Genomic DNA, 19756 nt, shown 5'->3' with positions numbered 1-19756 from the left:
TTCTTACCGGACCCGGAGTCCGAGGCTGTGGGGACTAACTCCTACCCAGCAGCAGAAACCGACCGGCAGGGGATTTCAGGTTCTCTGGCCCAGAAACCCGAAGGCTCGGTCACAAGAGTGGGACCAGCACCGCCGTCGTGGAGCGGAAGCTACTAGAAGGCCCCAAGTCACCGGCCATACGGGTGAGCACCACACGGTACACTCAGGGACGTGGGCTACCTTTACCCGCCTCTAGCAAGGTAGCCAGAAGAGTACAATTAGTTGGGGAGGCCTACAACTCCGCCTGGCCAAGGGGGATCCCATCAGCTCAAGGACTGACCAGGCCCCGACCGCTAGCCAGTACTCCGGGAGGGTCTATCTTTGTCACCAGTAAAGACCCTGAACTACACCGCATCGTCTCTGAGTGATTCCTGCTACCCCCTTCATCCACGTCGGCTGCCCTGAGGCCATACCCCTCCCGTTGGGGGTTATACCATCCACGCTGCACCATCCTTCCACCGGCCTCAGCGGTCTGCCTTGCAGCGGCAGCTCCATAGCTGCATTCAACGGGTAGCGTAGTCGTCCTACATCTACTGCTAATATACCGCCACTTAGTCTGACTCCCTGGGCACGGACCGGGTCACCGCCACGAGACTACTACCCCTATCAGATCCGGCTCCGGGTAGTCCCTGCGTGCGCAACGCTACATCACATAGGCCCAGGGCGCGTCACATGCGAAGTATGATCTGTCACAGGCACCGTCCATGCTCCACATGCTCACGTCACATACAGTATATAGAACCAGAAAGAGAACAGTGATATTAAAACATTGTCAACTCTTATGCGGATATGGTCCAAGAAGGTTTTGCAGATGCCAGAGCAGACTGTGGTCACACACTACAGGCAGGTTAACCCCTCTTATGCACTACAGGCAGGTTAACCCCTCTTATACACTACAGGCAGGTTAACCCCTCTTATACACTACAGGCAGGTTAACCCCTCTTATGCACTACAGGCAGGTTAACCCCTCTTATGCACTACAGGCAGGTTAACCCCTCTTATGCACTACAGGCAGGTTAACCCCTCTTATACACTACAGGCAGGTTAACCCCTCTTATACACTACAGGCAGGTTAACCCCTCTTATACACTACAGGCAGGTTAACCCCTCTTATGCACTACAGGCAGGTTAACCCCTCTTATGCACTACAGGCAGGTTAACCCCTCTTATACACTACAGGCAGGTTAACCCCTCTTATACACTACAGGCAGGTTAACCCCTCTTATACACTACAGGCAGGTTAACCCCTCTTATGCACTACAGGCAGGTTAACCCCTCTTATGCACTACAGGCAGGTTAACCCCTCTTATACACTACAGGCAGGTTAACCCCTCTTATACACTACAGGCAGGTTAACCCCTCTTATGCACTACAGGCAGGTTAACCCCTCTTATGCACTACAGGCAGGTTAACCCCTCTTATACACTACAGGCAGGTTAACCCCTCTTATACACTACAGGCAGGTTAACCCCTCTTATACACTACAGGCAGGTTAACCCCTCTTATACACTACAGGCAGGTTAACCCCTCTTATGCACTACAGGCAGGTTAACCCCTCTTATGCACTACAGGCAGGTTAACCCCTCTTATACACTACAGGCAGGTTAACCCCTCTTATGCACTACAGGCAGGTTAACCCCTCTTATGCACTACAGGCAGGTTAACCCCTCTTATGCACTACAGGCAGGTTAACCCCTCTTATGCACTACAGGCAGGTTAACCCCTCTTATACACTACAGGCAGGTTAACCCCTCTTATGCACAACAGGCAGGTTAACCCCTCTTATACACTACAGGCAGGTTAACCCCTCTTATACACTACAGGCAGGTTAACCCCTCTTATGCACTAAAGGCAGGTTAACCCCTCTTATACACTACAGGCAGGTTAACCCCTCTTATGCACTACAGGCAGGTTAACCCCTCTTATGCACTACAGGCAGGTTAACCCCTCTTATGCACTACAGGCAGGTTAACCCCTCTTATGCACTACAGGCAGGTTAACCCCTCTTATGCACTACAGGCAGGTTAACCTCTCTTATACACTACGCGCAGGTTAACCCCTCTTATACACTACAGGCAGGTTAATCCCTCTTATGCACTACAGGCAGGTTAACCCCTCTTATGCACTACAGGCAGGTTAACCCCTCTTATGCACTACAGGCAGGTTAACCCCTCTTATGCACTACAGGCAGGTTAACCTCTCTTATACACTACGCGCAGGTTAACCCCTCTTATACACTACAGGCAGGTTAATCCCTCTTATGCACTACAGGCAGGTTAACCCCTCTTATGCACTACAGGCAGGTTAACCCCTCTTATGCACTACAGGCAGGTTAACCCCTCTTATGCACTACAGGCAGGTTAACCCCTCTTATGCACTACAGGCAGGTTAACCCCTCTTATGCACTACAGGCAGGTTAACCCCTCTTATGCACTACAGGCAGGTTAACCCCTCTTATGCACTACAGGCAGGTTAACCCCTCTTACTTCATCGCTGATAGGCTTAGCTCTGGGGTTTTAGTAGGCACTGAGTGGGTGCTGTCCAGTTCCTCTGTGTGGGGGGCTGCTCATCCAAGGCATCATCACTGGAGCCACACCTATTGATACTCAGTATTACCCATTGGGGATTATTATGGGACAAAATACTGGCTATTTTGGTGACATACAGACACACTAATTGACACTGCTCGGCTTGCCTGGTGACGTCAGGACTGTTTAGCCCTCCAGGGGGCGCAGCTTTGGTGGGAGTTGTGCAGCTGTGCACTGAGCATGTCTCCGCAGAGCAGCTCGTTCTGCACAAAGGCAGCAGCCAGCGAGGGGAACGCAGACAAAGCTTCCTTCCCCTGCCTTGCTCTCTTTGCTTCCCTTTCAGCATCCTTCCTGCAAGCAGGGAATGTGTCATCTGTCAGAACAGAGCAGTGCTTGAGAGATGGGGAATCAGGATGGTAAGCACAAGAGGGCTCATGGGGATGTGAGGGACAGAGCTGAATCTAGGCCTGAGGATGGAGAGAATGGCAAGAGGGGAGGCAGGAAAAGCCATGGCAAATGCAGTGACACGCACAGCAAGAAAAAGGGCAAGTCTGAATCCAGATCGTCTGTGTTTTCCAATCTAAGAATCAGAAAGACTCTATCCAGACACAAGGATGGCACGTGTGGCTCCAGTGATGATGCCCTGGATGAGCAGCCCCCACACACTGAGGAACTGGACAGCACCCACTCAGTGCCCACTAAGACCCCAGAGCTAAGCCTATCAGCAGATGAAGCAGGCCTCTCTGATACTGATGCTGAGCACTTCCATCTCAACAAATCCCTGGCAGCAGCTGTCAGCAATGGGATCCAGGAAGGACAAAAGACCAGTTCAGGCTCAGACACAGACATCTACAGCTACCATTCAGCCACAGAACAAGATGACTTACTCTTCGATATCCAGATGGCCATCAAAATGCAGTTCTCTCAAGAGGAATCTCAGGAAGCAGATCATCTGTCATCAGTTCTTCATGGCCCCCTGTCAAGTTCTCACACAGTATTCTGGGATGCAGGTGATGAGCTGACATCTAATAAAGAAAGCATCTTTCCTCAAGTTCAAACAGATGAGAAAGAAGATACTGCAAGTAGTAATGCCGGAGTACAAGTACAAGGAAAGAGAAGCATCTCTGAAGAAAGTCACCAGATTTCTGAGATAATGCCAAGTGGCAGTAATGGCTCTTCTTCCCAATGTGAAACTGGGGAATTAGCTTTGTCTTTCAAGTGCAGGCAGGATTCCTATAACACTGTGGATGTACAGAGGAGTAATTCATGTGGAAAAGAAGAGAACATTGATTTACTCTTTAACACAAATGACACCACAATCATAACAATGCCACCAGGTGTTGAGGATAGTGCCTCTACCACCAGGAACTATAGTGGCAATGCTCCTTCACAAACTTCTTGGAATAGTTCTGGGAGGCAACAAACCTTTCCAAATGGTGATGGATGGCTTAAAAAGTACAGGGACAGTGGTCGAAAAAGGAAATTAAGCCAATCTGCAGACTGGACCAATGAACTGATTAAGGCCCAGAATAAAAGCAGGAAAGGAAGCATTCCAGACATAGCAGATGACAGTGGTGCCCTAAGAAAGTCTTCAAGCGTTCCAACAGCTTCCTTCAGTTTATTCAATGTACTTCAAGGTGAGAGATTTTTGCAATTAGCTATAATATTTATTATATTTATATATATGTGTGTGTACACTTGTGTAATATCTATACATACTATATGTAAATATTACATAGACTGCAGAAATGACCAGTAATACAGGCAACAAGCAGTAAATAAGATTGAAAATCCCTTAGTTCTTGAGAGCTAAGAGGTTGTTTTAATGACAAATAAATTGTAAAGTTGCTTGTTGCTGCATACACTTTGCAATTTTAATTATTTATTATGTTGAGAATAATCCTTTAAGTGGTATAGTACGTCTCAATGAAGTAGCTTATATTTTTGCCACCGGTCACATAAAATGTTGTGTTTTATCTGCAGCAGATAAAACAGTGATTTAATCAGACTGCGTGCATGCGATCATGTGTTTCTTGTAAATAAATAATTATAAATAGTCATAAATAATTATATAATGAATTGTAGAAAGAAAATATGTTGTAAAATGGATAAAAATAGTTAAATAATAAATGAGGGATAAAAATCATATAAAAAAGAGGGAACAAAAATATAAAATAAATAAAAGGCCGTCCTGCCTCCAAAAAGGTTCATAACCACATAAAGTTCATAGCCACATTGGTTGGATCCTGACCCTGTCTTTTGTATTAGGCTGTGTGCCCACGATGCGTTTTTTAAGCGTTTCCGCAGCGGCAATTCCACTGCAGAAACACTTAAAAAACGCTTGGTAGAAGGTCTGCCATGTTCCCCATTGCAGAAAAAAACGCAGCACTACTAATTATTTTGCGGAAGCGCTGCGTTTTCGCCGCCATTGACTTGCATTGAATGGCTTGGATTATGCATCACTGCATCTGTACATGCGGATTCCATGCGTTTCAATGTGCGGATGGTACCCAGGTCTGGAGAAGAGGAGACTCTCCTCCGGACCCGGGTGCCATAGAACCTGTAAAAAAAGAATAAAATAAAAAATAAATATTATACTTGCCTTCTGATGGCCCCCGGTGCGCTTGTCCTCGCTTGCCGGCAGATCGCGGTGGACTGAAGGACCTGCGCTGACGTCATTTAGTCATGTGACGGCAGGTCCTTCAGTGCAGTGTACCACGAGCTGCCAGCGAGCCAGGACGCATCGAATAAAGACTGCGGGGGCCATCAGAAGATAAGTATAGATTTTTTTTTTTTACCATTCTTTCGGTCACACTATATAAATCCATGCCGCTTGCCGTTTGCATGGATTTATATAGTGTGACCAAGTTGTCAAGCACTTTCCAAGCGATGCTAAAATTGATTGGAAAGCGCTTGTCAACCCGCATGCGGAAATGCATGTGAAGAACGCTTCACTTCCGCTTGTCCCTGGCAGGAAAAACGCATGTACAATCCGCATGTACAATCCGCATGTACAATCCGCATGTACAATCCACAAGCACAATCCGCATGTACAATCCGCATGCGTTTTTTCTGCCAAGGAGATGCAGAAATGCTCAGGAAAGAATCCGGAGCATTTCTGCATCGTGGGCACATAGCCTTAAAGTCTGTAATGAGCCTGTGCAAAAGTCATTGTGAACGGAGGGTCAAGTGTGAATTTTCCTATTTTAATTGGTGCTTTTATCAGCTGTGCATAGATGTGTCACCTGTCATTGTAATCCTGCCTCTAGTGTAAAATCTTCCATAAAACACAAGAACTACCAGTCTAAAAAAGCCCCAGTGGCCAGTGCGTGAACTGCAAGATTACTAATTTTATCTTTGTAATAAAGATCATGATTAGTAATGTGCGATGGTGCTCGGATAAGGTGTTATCCGAGCATGCTCGGGTGCTAACCGAGTATCTTCAGCGAGCTCGAAAAATATCTTCGCGTCGCCACGACTGCAAGTCTCGCGGCTGTTTGACAGCTACATCACATGCAGGGATTACTTGTTTATTAGGCAATCCATGCATGTATTGCGGCTGTCTAATAGGCGCGAGACATGCAGCCGTGGCGACGCAAACATATTTTTCAAGCTTGCTGAAGATTATCCGAGCATGTTCGCGCATTACTAATCATAAAATAAAAAAAAAACAGTGCCATCATTTAAAAAAAAAATTGATGCAAAACAAAAAACTGATTTAAAAATAGGTCATTTTATGAGAAAAGCTTCCTTTTAAGACATCTTGTGTGACACAAGCCATTTAAAGGGAACCTGTCATCTAAAAATGAGGATACTAAGCATTGCTGTATGATCCAAGGAGACTTCAAGGAAGCAGTATGAATGGTTTATTGAACACAAAGCTACTCTTTTCAACACATCACTGGCATCTTCATTTTGATATTGAAATTTTTTTTTTAAGTTTAATCCTACATCTTTCTGTAATTTAATTCCCATGAACTTTGAATTTTTAGCACCATTTTCTGGCCTAAATACTAGCCCTTTATCATAACCCCTTTCATGTGTGTGACTGATGACGATCCTAGTCCATGACAGAAACGTGTGATTTGTTTTAGACAATGCAAGATCTTTATTGATGACAACACTACTGTAAAGCTGGCCATACACATGAGATACTGTAGCTAGTTCAGTGGAGCTATTAAAATGCTTTAACCCCTTAATGCAAAATCCCGTATGTGTACATGATTATTGGGTTTCCCATATGTCGAGAGAGCTCAGGATCTAAGCTCTCTCCACATGTGCTGGCTATATTACATAGCTGGTATCTGTGTTTAACATCTGAGCTCTGGCCACGTCTGTTAACCATTTTAACTCCACTGTCAATCTCTGACAGCGGCATTTAAATAGAATAGGCATCGACTTCCATCAGCTCCACATGACACGATTGTGGGACACTGATGAGTTACCATGGCAGCCATCTTGGTACTCCTGTGAAGCTCAACCACAGCCACAATAAATCTGATCTACATATAATCGCATAAATTTGCCATAGTGTCCATTACCTGATGGAACAATGAAGTGAGTAAACAGGACGACCCGCCGCTCCGACGCGCGTTTTGTCGACCTTCTTCAGGGTGCGCAGTGTTGGATGTGTGATGTAAGATATATATAGGGGTAGCTGATCGTTATAATAGCATTTGCAGCTGTTTCATCCATGGCCGCTGGCCGGAAGTCAGATGGTATTCGGCGCGCATGTCTGATGACGACCTCCTGCGAAGGCGGACTTCCGTTCATGGAGCCGTGACCCGCAAGCGCTGGGTTGCTAAGCAACGCAAACGTCAGCGGTCACATTGCCCATGTCGGGAAGAACCTGGAGGTCGGTCTATCTCACATGCGCGCACCCATCTACACTACAGGGAGTGTGTAGGGAGGTCAGTGCAAGACAGAGTATATCAGAATAGATAAGTATCATTGTAACTATACAGAATTAAAATGATTTTAATAACAAAGGTTATTTTGTATTAACTAAATATTACAATGAATGTATTAAGAATTTTATGTTGCATTGAAAAATCATATATGAAGAAAATATCAGAAAAAAATATTGTAATGAAATGAATAAATATATGTTAAAAAATAATAAATAAATAATAAATGAAGAACAATGATAAATATTAAAAAATAATAAATAAATAGAAAATCAAAAAGTATAAAGAATGAAAAATAAAAAATAATAAAGATGAATATAAATGCTAATGTATAGAAAGTGAATAATATATTAATGAAAAATGGCAAGTGCCAAAAAACAATGTGAATCAAAAATAATACAAAATTGGATGTGGCAAATAAGCAAACAACGTGAAAAACATGTTTGAAATATTGAATCCAAGTGTGTACTGACATAAAGTGGAGCATATTTGAGATATTGAATCCAAGTGTATACTAACATGGAGTGATACAAGCTCCAAGTGCCAAGTGTCGATGGACCATATAGGTCAAAATATCAAATGCATGTGATGTAATAAATAGATAAAAATATTAGTAACATAAGTGTAACATTAAATTCAAGTATATCCAAGAATAAATAGCACATGAATTAAAGTGCCAAGTGGCCAGGGGTGACTGCACCCTCTGCCTCCCCGGAAGCTCCGCTACTGCCCCATATATCTATGCTGGCCCCCATGTGTCCAGCCTGCCCCCCCATATATCCATCCTGGCCCCCATGTGTCCAGCCTGCCCCCATGTGTACAGCCTTCCCCCCATGTGTCCATATTGCCCCCCCATATATCCATGCTGGCCCCCCATATACCTGCTGGCCCCCATATATCCATGCTGGCCCCCATGTGTCCATGCTGGCCACCCATATATCCATGATGCCCCCCCCCCCTTATATCAATGCTGAGCCCTCCCCCATATACAGTTGTGCTCAAAAGTTTACATACCCTGGCAGAATGTTTGCTTTCTTTGTTTCAGAGAACATGAATGATAGCAAAAAAACTTTTTCTCCACTCATGGTTATTGGTTGGGTGAAGCCATTTATTGTCAAACTACTGTTTTTTCTCTTTTTAAATCTTAATGACAACCAAAAACAACCAAATGACCCTGATCAAAAGTTTACATACCCTGGTGATTTTGGCCTGATGCACAGAATTTGCACAGAATTTGACACAATTGGGTTTGAATGGCTACTAAAGGTAACATCCTCACCTGTGACCTGTTTGCTTGTAATCAGTGTGTGTGCATAAAAGCAGAGTGAGTTTCTGGGATCCAGACAGACTCTTGCATCTTTCATCCAGCCACTGATGTTTCTGAATTGTGAGTCATGGGGAAAGCAAAAGAATTGTCAATGGATCTACAGGAAAAGGTAGTTGAACTTTATAACACAGGAAAGGGATACAAAAAAAATCCAAGGAATTGATAGTGCCAGTCAGCAGTGTTCAAACTGTGATTAACAATTGGAAAATCAGGGGCTCTGTAAAAACCAAACCACGGTCAAGAAGACCAACAAATATTTCGGCCACAACTGCCAGGAAAATTGTTCGGGATGCAAAGAAAAACCCACAAATAACATCAGCTGAAATTCAGGACTCTCTGAAAACTAGCGATGTGTCTGTTTAAAGATGCACAATAAGGAGGCACTTGAAGAAAAATGCTGCATGGTCGAGTCGCCAGAAGAAAGCCATTACTACGCAAATGCCACAAAGTATCTCATCTACAATATGCCAAACAGCACAGAGACAAGCCTCAAATCTTCTGGAACAAGGTAATTTGGAGTGATGAGACCAAAATTGAACTTTTTGGCCACAACCATAAACGTTAAATTTGGAGAGAGTTCAACAAGGCCTATGATGAAAGGAACACCATTCCTACAGTAAAGCACGGAGGTGGATCGCTGATGTTTTGGGGATGTGTGAGCTACAAAGGCACAGGAAACTTGGTAAAAGTTGAAGGAAAGATGAATGCAGCACGTTATCAGCAAATACTGGAGGCAAATTTGCATTCATCAGCCCAGAAGCTGCGCATGGAATGTACTTGAACGTTCCAGCATGACAATGATCCAAAACACAAGGCCAAGTCGACCTGTCATTGGCTACAGCAGAAGTCAAGGTTCTGGAGTGGCCATCTCAGTCTCCTGACCTCAATATCATTGAGCCACTCTGGGGAGATCTCAAGGCTGCAGTTCATGCTAGACAGCCCAGGAATTTACAGGAACTGGAGGCTTTTTGCCAAGAAGAATGGGCAGCTTTACCATCTGAGAAAATAAAGAACCTCATCCACAACTATCAACTATCACAAAAGACTTCAAGCTGTCATTGATGTTAGAGGGGGCAATACACAGTATTAAGAACTGGGGTATGTGAACTTTTGATCAGGGTCATTTGGATGTTTTTAGTTGTCATTACGATTTAAAAAGAGAAAACACAGTAGTTTGACAATAAATGGCTTCACCCAACCAATAACCATGAGTGGAGAAGGGAGGGAGATCGAGTCCAATACAGTTAACAGTACCGTAATTCTGGGTGGGCCCCCCTGCCCCCCAGTAGCTATGCTACTGGTTATATCCAAAGTTACCTGTGTGATAGGGCTTAGTATAAACATGCTTCTTGAGACATACAATGGGGAAAATAAGTATTTGATACACTGCTGACTTTGCAAGTTTTCCCACCTACAAAGAATGGAGAAATATTTTTATCATAGACTTCAAATGTGAGATAGATTCTAAAAACAAAAACCAGAAAATCACACTGTTTGATTTTGAAATAATTAAATTGCATTTTATTGAATGAAACAAGTATTTGATCACTTACCAACCAGCAAGAATTCTGGCTCTCACAAACCTGTTAGTTTTTCTTTAAGAAGCCCTCCTACTCTGCTCTCATTACCTGTATCAATTGCACCTGTTTGAACTCGTTACCTGTATAAAAGACATCTATCCACACAATCAATCACACTCCAACCTCTCCACCATGGCGAAGACCAAAAAGCTGTCTAAGGACACCAGGGACAAAATTGAAGACCTGCACAAGGCTGGGATGTTCTACAGGATAATAGGCAAGCAGCTTGTTGAGAAGGCAACAAATGGCGCAATTATTAGAAAATGGAAGAAACACAAGATGACTATCAGTCTTCCTCAGTCTGGGGCTCCATTCAAGATCTTGCCTGGTGGGGTAAGGATGATTTTGAGAAAGATCAGGAATCAGCCCAGAACTACACTGGACGACCTGGTCTTCTATTAATAATTGGCCATTCTATTTTTATGTTGAAAATAAGTGTCTTTGTAAATACCTTACTTTGCACTGGCCATTCACAGGCAACACGTTACCCCCCGCTGATGTCACGTCAAGTGAGGCATGACATCAGTGATGTGGTCCCCGCAGTGGATGCTGGGCTGTGGGCTGGATTACCCCGTGCGTCACACCCATCCAACGCGCGCTTTCCCAATGAATGGGGAGAGGGAGAGCGCGCGGTGGATGCTGGGTGTGACGCACAGGGTAACCCCGTCCACATCCCAGCATCCACCGTGGAACGCAGAAGAGAGACCCCCCAGCTGCATCCGGACCATGACGTGACATCAGCGGATGTCAGAGCCGGCTGCAGCCAGGGGTCACGTGATGCCTGTGAGCGGCCAGTGATAGCGCCACTCACAGGCAGTAACTGCAAAGCAAGGTATATACAAAGAAAGTTATTTTCAACATAAAAATAGAATTGCCAATTATTAATAGTAGTGGACAACCCTTTTAATATAAAAAAAGAATAATCATGCAATTTTTACACTGAACACTGGAGCTATTTTAGGCCCTATATTTCCTGTCATGAAAAGTTTACAGCAGTTTTCTTATCATCAGAGGCAGAATTACAATGACAGGTAACACCTCTATACACAGCTGATAACATTGGGGGATCCTATCACAGTAGGCAATATCACAGCTTACACTTCTCCCCCTCCTTTCATAATGACTTTTGCATGAGTTCATGACATGCCTCAATGCAAAATATAGGGTTGAGGTATGTTCATTTCAGCTAATATACATGTGGATTTTTTGAAACCATATAAAGTTAAAGTTTAAAAAAAGTATTATTTTTAATAAAGATAGTAATATAGTAAAAAAAACATTGTGAAAATGTTTTAAAATAATGCAATAATAATGTACCACATAAACCTGATTTAAACAACAGTCATATCTGTGCAAGTGCCTGTCCCCTCTATTCCTGCTTCAATAGTCAGCAGACACAGGATCAGTACAGACAGTACAGACCAAAAGTTTGGACACACCTCATTTAAAGATTTTTCTATATTTTCTTGACTATGAAAATTGTACATTCACACTGAAGGCATCAAAACTATGAATTAACACATGTGGAATTATATACTTAACAAAAAAGTGTGAAACAACTGAAAATATGTCTTATATTCTAGGTTCTTCAAAGTAGCTACCTTTTGCTTTGATGACTGCTTTGCACACTCTTGGCATTCTCTTGATGAGCTTCAAGAGGTAGTCACCGGAAATGGTCTTCCAACAATCTTGAAGGAGTTCCCAGAGATGCTTAGCACTTGTTGGCCCTTTTGCCTTCACTCTGCGGTCCAGCTCACCCCAAACCATCTCGATTGGGTTCAGGTCTGGTGACTGTGGAGGCCAGGTCATCTGGCGTAGCACCCCATCACTCTCATTCTTGGTCAAATAGCCCTTACACAGCCTGGAGGTGTGTTTGGGGTCATTGTCCTGTTGAAAAATAAATAATGGTCCAACTAAGCGCAAACCGGATGGAATAGCATGCCGCTGCAAGATGCTGTGGTAGCCATGCTGGTTCAGTATGCCTTCAATTTTGAATAAATCCCCAACAGTGTCACCTGCAAAGCAAACCCACACCATCACACCTCCTCCTCCATGCTTCACGGTGGGAACCAGGCATGTAGAGTCCATCCGTTCACCTTTTCTGCGTCGCATAAAGACACAGTGGTTGGAACCAAAGATCTCAAGTTTGGACTCATCAGACCAAAGCACAGATTTCCACTGGTCTAATGGCCATTCCTTGTGTTCTTTAGCCCAAACAAGTCTCTTCTGCTTGGTGCCTGTCCTTAGCAGTGGTTTCCTAGCAGCTATTTTACCATGAAGGCCTGCTGCACAAAGTCTCCTCTTAATAGTTGTTGTAGAGATATGTCTGCTGCTAGAACTCTGTGTGGCATTGACCTGGTCTCTAATTTGAGCTGCTGTTAACCTGCGATTTCTGAGGCTGGTGACTCGGATAAACTTATCCTCAGAAGCAGAGGTGACTCTTGGTCTTCCTTTCCTGGGGCGGTCCTCATGTGAGCCAGTTTCTTTGTAGCACTTGATGGTTTTTGCAACTGCACTTGGGGACACTTTCAAAGTTTGCCCAATTTTTCGGACTGACTGACCTTCATTTCTTAAAGTAATGATGGCCACTCGTTTTTCTTTACTTAGCTGCTTTTTTCTTGCCATAATACAAATTCTAACAGTCTATTCAGTAGGACTATCAGCTGTGTATCCACCTGACTTCTGCACAACACAACTGATGGTCCCAACCCCATTTATAAGGCAAGAAATCCCACTTATTAAACCTGACAGGGCACACCTGTGAAGTGAAAACCATTTCTGGTGACTACCTCTTGAAGCTCATCAAGAGAATGCCAAGAGTGTGCAAAGCAGTCATCAAATCAAAAGGTGGCTACTTTGAAGAACCTAGAATATAAGACATATTTTCAGTTGTTTCACACTTTTTTGTTAAGTATATAATTCCACATGTGTTAATTCATAGTTTTGATGCGTTCAGTGTGAATGTACAATTTTCAAAGTCATGAAAATACAGAAAAATCTTTAAATGAGAAGGTGTGTCCAAACTTTTGGTCTGTACTGTATATATTTATATATATATAGTACAAGGACAAAGATTTCACTTCTTACATTACATGAGTCATCTATTGTAAATTCCACAATAGCTCAGAAACCGACGAATCGCTCCACACAGTAAACTGGCCCCCATAAAATGCTCCATACAGGATACTGGCCCCCGGTTACACAAACTCCTGAACTGATTGGAACTGCTTCACCATCCTATTAAACAGTGCAGATTTTCCTTGCTCTGTCATTGCAAGGCTTAATCAGTTCAGTTGATCTCCTGGAGCTCTCCATCTTGAATTGTCTCAGCTGTTCTGTGTTGGCCACTCCCCTCTGGTATATATGCTTGCCACTGGCACTTGGAAGTTGACAGTGATAGTTCTACTTCCTGGTTTCGTGTTGAAGGATAAGTTCAGTGTTTGGAGTAAGCGGTTGGAGAGTGTTTCATGAGATTGTTGCGTGGAGTTGGTTTGGGTGTATATCCTCATCCTCTCCTATTTGGAGAGGAAAAACATGGGTTTTTCTTTCTTTAAACGAGGGGTACCAACAATTTTGTCACGTGTGCATAGTATATATACTTAAATACACACACACACTTGCACCTCACACATACATATGTGCACGCGCTGCATACATACATAGACAGTATATGCACAGCCTGCTCACATACATATATACACAAACTACATACATGCACAGTATACATACGACAGAATACATATACACACACTGCACATATATATATTTATACACTATATATATATACACACACACACACTGCATACATACTTACATAGACTGAATATACACACACTGCATACCTCAACTGCACACTCACACCCACAACAAAGTCAATGTTTTGGAGTGGCCATCACAAAGCCCTGATCTCAATCCTATTGAAAATTTATGGGCAAAACTGAAAACGCAGGTGCGGGCAAGGCGACCTACAAACCTGGATCAGTTACACCAGTTTTGTCAGGAGGAATGGGCCCAAATTCCGACCAACTATTGTGAGAAGCTTGTGGAAGGATATCCCAAACGTTTGACCCAAGTCATTCAGTTTAACCCCTTAACGACCAAATGGGGGTGCGTCTTATGGTCCGAACTTTACTTTACCAGATAGTTGCGGTGGTGGTGGAGCGGGATCACTGGGCCCTCCTTCCTTCAGCAACGCAGTCGCGGTGGCGGCGGCAGCAGCAGAAGAAGTGAGATGCTGTCGGCGGTGAAGTGGTGAGGCAGAGCGGCTGGAGCCTGTGCTTGGCTGGGGCCGGGACCTGTGCCTGGCTGGGGCCGGTGTGGGGCTGTGAGCGGCAGTGGGCGGTGAAGCATAGCGGCTTTCCAGTGCGCGCGGCCATCTTCCTGAGGCCTTGATCTACAAAAAATGGCCGCCCAAGCCAGCGCATGCTCAGACCGGGAGCTTCGGCGGCCATTTTCCTGTAGATCACAGCTTTAGGAAGATGGCCGCGCACACCTAAAACCCGCGCACGCCCCGGCCTCAGCCCAGCACAGGCCCCAGCCCCAGGCCCCGTCCTGAGCCCGCGGCCACAGGCCTTGGCCTCTGCCACAGTCATAGGCCCCGACCTCAGCCACAGGCCCTGTCCTTGGCCACAGCCACAGGCCCCTGCTCAACACAGGCCCCAGCAAGGCACAGGAACCAGCCAGGCTAAGGGCCCCAGCCAGGCACAGAGCCCAGCACAGGCCCAAGCCAGGAAAAGGTCCCAGCCAGGCACAAGGCCCGGCACAGACCCCATAGCATCTCACCTCTTCTGCTGCAGCTGCCGGGTTCCTGAGGGAGGGACCGGAGGGCCCTGCTATCCTGCTCCACCACCACCGCAACTCCTGGCTGCTGGAGTTCCTCCACTTCTGCTGGCTTCCTGAGGGACCCAGCCTCCTGTGACCCTCGCTCCACGGCCTCCCAGGTAAGATACCTATCCAGACTATAAGATGGACCCCCATCTTATAAAAAATATTTTTTTCCTATTTCCCACCCCAAAATTTGGGGTGCAGATTATAGTCCGGTGCGTCTTAGGCAGTGTGCCCACGATGCTTTTTTTAAGCGTTTCCGCAGCTGCAATTTCGCTGCAGAAACGCTTAAAAAACGCATGGTAGAAGGCCTGCCATGTTCCCCAATGATAATCCGCATGTGTTGTGCACATGCTGCGGAAATTTCCGCTGCAGGTTATCATTGCGGAAAAAAACGCAGCACTACCAATTATTTTGCAGAAGCGCTGCGTTTTCGCCGCTATTGACTTGCATTAGAAAGCATGGATTACGCATCACTGTATATGTACATGCGCATTCCATGCGTTTCAATGTGTGGATGGTACCCGGGTCTGGAGAAGAGGAGACTCTCCTCCGGACCCGAGTACCATAGAACCTGTAAAAAAAAGAATAAAATAAAATATAAATATTATATTTACCTTCTGATGGCCCGCAGCGTGCTTGTCTTCTCTTGCCGGCCGATTGCTGTGGGCTGAAGGACCTGCGCTGACGTCATTTAGTCATGTGACGGCAGGTCCTTCAGTGTACCGCGAGCTGCCGGCAAGCCGGGACGCATCGAATAAAGACTCCGGGGGCCATCGGATTGTAAGTATAGGTTTATTTTTTTATTTTTTACCATTCTCTCGGGTCACACTATATCAATCCATGCCGTTTGCATGGATTTATATAGAGTGACCAAGTTGTCAAGCACTTTCCAAGTGATGCTAAAATTGCTTGGAAAGCGCTTGTCAACCTGCATGCGAAAATGCAAGTGAAGAACGCTTCACATCCGCATGTCCCTGGCAGGAAAAACACATGTACAATCCGCATGTACAATCCGCATGTACAATCCGCATGTACAATCCACATGTACAATCCACATGTACAATCCGCATGTACAATCCGCATGTAAAATCCGCATACTTTTTTTCTGCCAGGGAGATGCAGAAACGCTCAAAAAAATCCGGAGCATTTCTGCATCATGGGCACATAGCCTTACAGTCTGAAAAATACAGTATATTGTACTAGTACACAAAAATACATCTCTGTATACTTTTATAAGGGTCAAATAAAAGTCAAAGTTTATTTTCATATAAAATAAACTAAAAAATATTGAAAAACAATTACAATAATCACGTTTAATACTTTTTAATAATTAAGTTCACAACCCTGATGCAGAATGCTGCTATGTGAAAGTTATCCAAGTAATAAAATAGGCAAAGGGAGATATATGATATCAGTAATGTATACAGCTGTTTTTCAGTTCATTTACTGATTTATATTAATGTTTATATATTTAATGCAGGACAAACCTTACTGGAAAAACTGTTTAGCAAGCAAAGGGATGCAGCTGAGGATGCCGAAAAACTCTGCTCTGAAATTGTTTCCATGAGCCTGCTTCTTCCTTTTAGCGACTGCTTTCGGGAGCAATGTACCAAAAGCACTGAGCAGATTCCCTCCAATATCCAAGTAAGTAATGGAAGCTTTGCCTTCATTTTCTAATTATGGCCCCGATTCATCAAGATCAGTGATGTTCACGCCGGTCTTGATGAGGGAGCATGTTTGAGTCAGAAGCTCCTCTTAGTGAATCAGGAGCCTCTGACAAGTGGTGTACGTCTCTGTGTGCGCCTCTCCACAAATCTTACTCCAGTCAGATCTATTTGTTTTGGCATAGCTGGATGAAACTGAAAATGCCAAAAGTTGCAAAATCTTTTTGCAACTCAGAGTTAAACAAAACTATTGTGACTTTTTAAAGCAATTCATGACAGAATCTTGGTGTAATTGCTTTGATAAATCGGGGCTTATATGTTTTACTCAGTCATAGACTGTTTACTGCTTAGGCTGTGTTCATATGATGCTGATGTGATTTATTATTTTTTTTTTTGTGGCTTTTACCTGAAGCCTCAAGAGCTTAGTATGGTTTAACCGCTTCACGACATTTGATGTACAGTTATGTCATCTGTTGTGTCACTGACTTTGATGCAGGCTCACAAACCGAGCCTGCATCTTCCCAGGCAGATGATAGCTGAATTATAGGAGACTGTGATTTTAGCTATACATAGCAATGCAATAGCACTGCTGTATATAGGGCAAGTGATCGGATGATCACAGCTTCAAGTCCCCTGAAGGGACTAACAAATACAGTAAAAAGTGAAAAAACTGTTTTTAAAAATATGAAAAAAATAAAAAATATTAAAGTTCAAATCACCCACTTTGCCCCATTAAAAATAAAACAATTAAAAAGATAAAAACTACACATATATGATATTATAATCAATAGAAAAAATTGGTTGTCCTTAAAGACCTCATCTGGTGTTGCTGTGCTTGTTAATACTCATAAATCAATGAGTTTGGAAACAGATCTACACGTGTGATCACCAACCAAACCATACCAGCAAATATATTAAAAACAAGAATTTTATTACACAAAGAGATATACAGTAACACATGAAAAATAAAAAAGCACTTCAGACTGTGAGGGACGATAGGGTAAAATGTAAAGCTGCTGTAATTAGATGATCAACCCAGAGATGGTTGAAAATAGCAGCTAATAACTGGTTTCCACAAAGCAGAAGCACTGACTATTTATATACTTTGCACTGGATGTGTGCTAGGCAGTGGGGTACCGCCAATGGCGGCAGGCCATGCCACTGCTATGGGGGCCATGAGCCGGGGGGCCCCAAGGCAGCAGGGGAACGAGGAGGATAGGTGAGTATTGGTGGGGAGGGAGGATGCGGCGGAGGAGCAGGGCACAGGCCGTGCCCGCTGCTAAAGGTACATGAATATTCCCTCTTCTCCACTCCCATGGGCGTGGAGAAGAGGGAATATTCATTTTCTTTAGTAGCGGGCATGGAGCAGCGTTGAGCCGCAGCTCCTGCTGACAGTGCCCGCTACTAAACAGAATACATATTCACGCTTCTCCACGCCCATAGTCCCGCACGCTGCTCAGATGCCGACATGAGCTGCTGGCAGACAGGACGCAGCGCCGGAGCAGAGGTGAGGAAGGAAGGTGAGTATAAGTGTTTATTTTTTTATGTGTAAAGTGATTGGGACACATATACCAGGATTGGGGGATGAGGGGTCCACACATACCAGGATTGGGGGATGAGGAGGCCACACATATCAGGATTGGGGGATGAGGGGGCCACACATACAAGGATTGGGGGATGAGGAGGACATGCATACCAGGATTAGGGATGAGGGGGCCACACATACCAGGATTGGGGATGAGGGGGCCACATATACCAGAATTGGGGGATGAGGAGGCCACACATACCAGGATTGGGGGATGAGGAGGGCATGCATACCAGGATTGGGGGGTGAGGCGGCCATGCATACCAGGATTGGGGGGCCATGCATACCAGGATTGGGGGATGAGGGGTGTCATACGTACCAGGATTGGGGGATGAGGGGTGCCATACGTACCAGAATTGGGGGATGAGGGGTGCCATACGTACCAGGTTTGGGGAATGAGGGGTGCCATACATACCAGAATGGGGAAATTTACCAGTAGCTGCTGCATTTCCCAATTTTTTGTGGTAAAATTAGGGGCCTCAGCTTATACTCGGGTCGGCTTATTTAAAATAAGCGGTATTTTTAAATCAGTGAGTACGTGGTGCCCATAATACTGCAGGACTGTGGGGTGCATTATACTATATGGGGGCTGCATTTTACCCTATGGGGTGTGTAATATACTGTATGGAGGACTATGGGGAGTGCATTATATTCTATGGAGGACCATGGGAATTTCTACTATATGGATACTATATGGAGGATTATGGGGGGCACATTATACTATATGGAGGATTATGGGGGCGCATTATACTATATGGATGATTATTGGGGCACATTATACTATATGGAGGATTATGGGTGGCGTATTATACTATATGGAAGGCTATGTGGGGCCATTATAATATTTTGAGGGCTATGTGGGGGGCCATTAAACTGTATGAAAGCAATTATATGGTGTGATGGTTTGTGTGGGACCCATCATACTGTTTGGAGGGCTGTGTGGGGCCATTATACTGTATGGAGGGCTGTGTGGGGGTCACAATTGGGGCATCATCCTGTGTTAGGGTCACCATACTTTGCCTTGGGAATTAAAGTGTGGTACAATAGGGTCATTATACTGTGCATGTGGAGGCTAATGTGGATGAATGCACCATAGAGATATCATACTGTGTTTGGGGGGCACTTTTATTGACATCATACTTAATGGGGCTATGAAAGAGGAATCTAGGACTTCAGCAGGAGGAAAATTACTAAGTAAAGGCTGGAAAGTTGTGAGATCTGCTCTTCTGTGACACAGACAAATATTTGTTTATTTTTTTTTGGGGGGAGGGGGCAATTAGAGCTTCTGCTATGGCGCCC

The 19756-nt window shown here is 44.4% G+C and overlaps 1 protein-coding gene across 5 annotated transcripts in view; it reads left to right on the top strand.

Annotated features, from left to right (window-relative positions):
• The first annotated feature begins 2629 nt into the window (after window positions 1-2629).
• The window catches only part of FMN2 (formin 2), an 872215-nt gene continuing 855088 nt past the window's right edge, over window positions 2630-19756 (top strand). For 2 of the 5 annotated variants that reach the window (XR_012318036.1, XR_012318035.1), the window contains exons 1-2: window positions 2631-4204; window positions 16689-16852. Coding sequence is in view for 2 of the 5 variants with exons in the window: in XM_073671454.1 (XP_073527555.1) it covers window positions 2968-4204; window positions 16689-16852 (1401 nt within the window). In the remaining 3 variants the exon portion in view is untranslated. Of the gene's footprint in view, window positions 4205-16688; window positions 16853-19756 lie in introns of all 5 variants that reach the window. The other 3 variants (XM_073671454.1, XM_073671453.1, XR_012318037.1) reach the window with 2 other exon arrangements.

Source organism: Phyllobates terribilis, unplaced genomic scaffold (assembly GCF_046119375.1).
Source record: "Phyllobates terribilis strain yellow unplaced genomic scaffold, ASM4611937v1 Scaffold_3__8_contigs__length_932513732, whole genome shotgun sequence".
Taxonomy (NCBI): Eukaryota; Metazoa; Chordata; class Amphibia; order Anura; family Dendrobatidae; genus Phyllobates; species Phyllobates terribilis.
The sequence above is the reverse complement of the archived record's forward strand: the minus strand, read 5'-3'. Positions and strand labels throughout refer to the sequence as shown.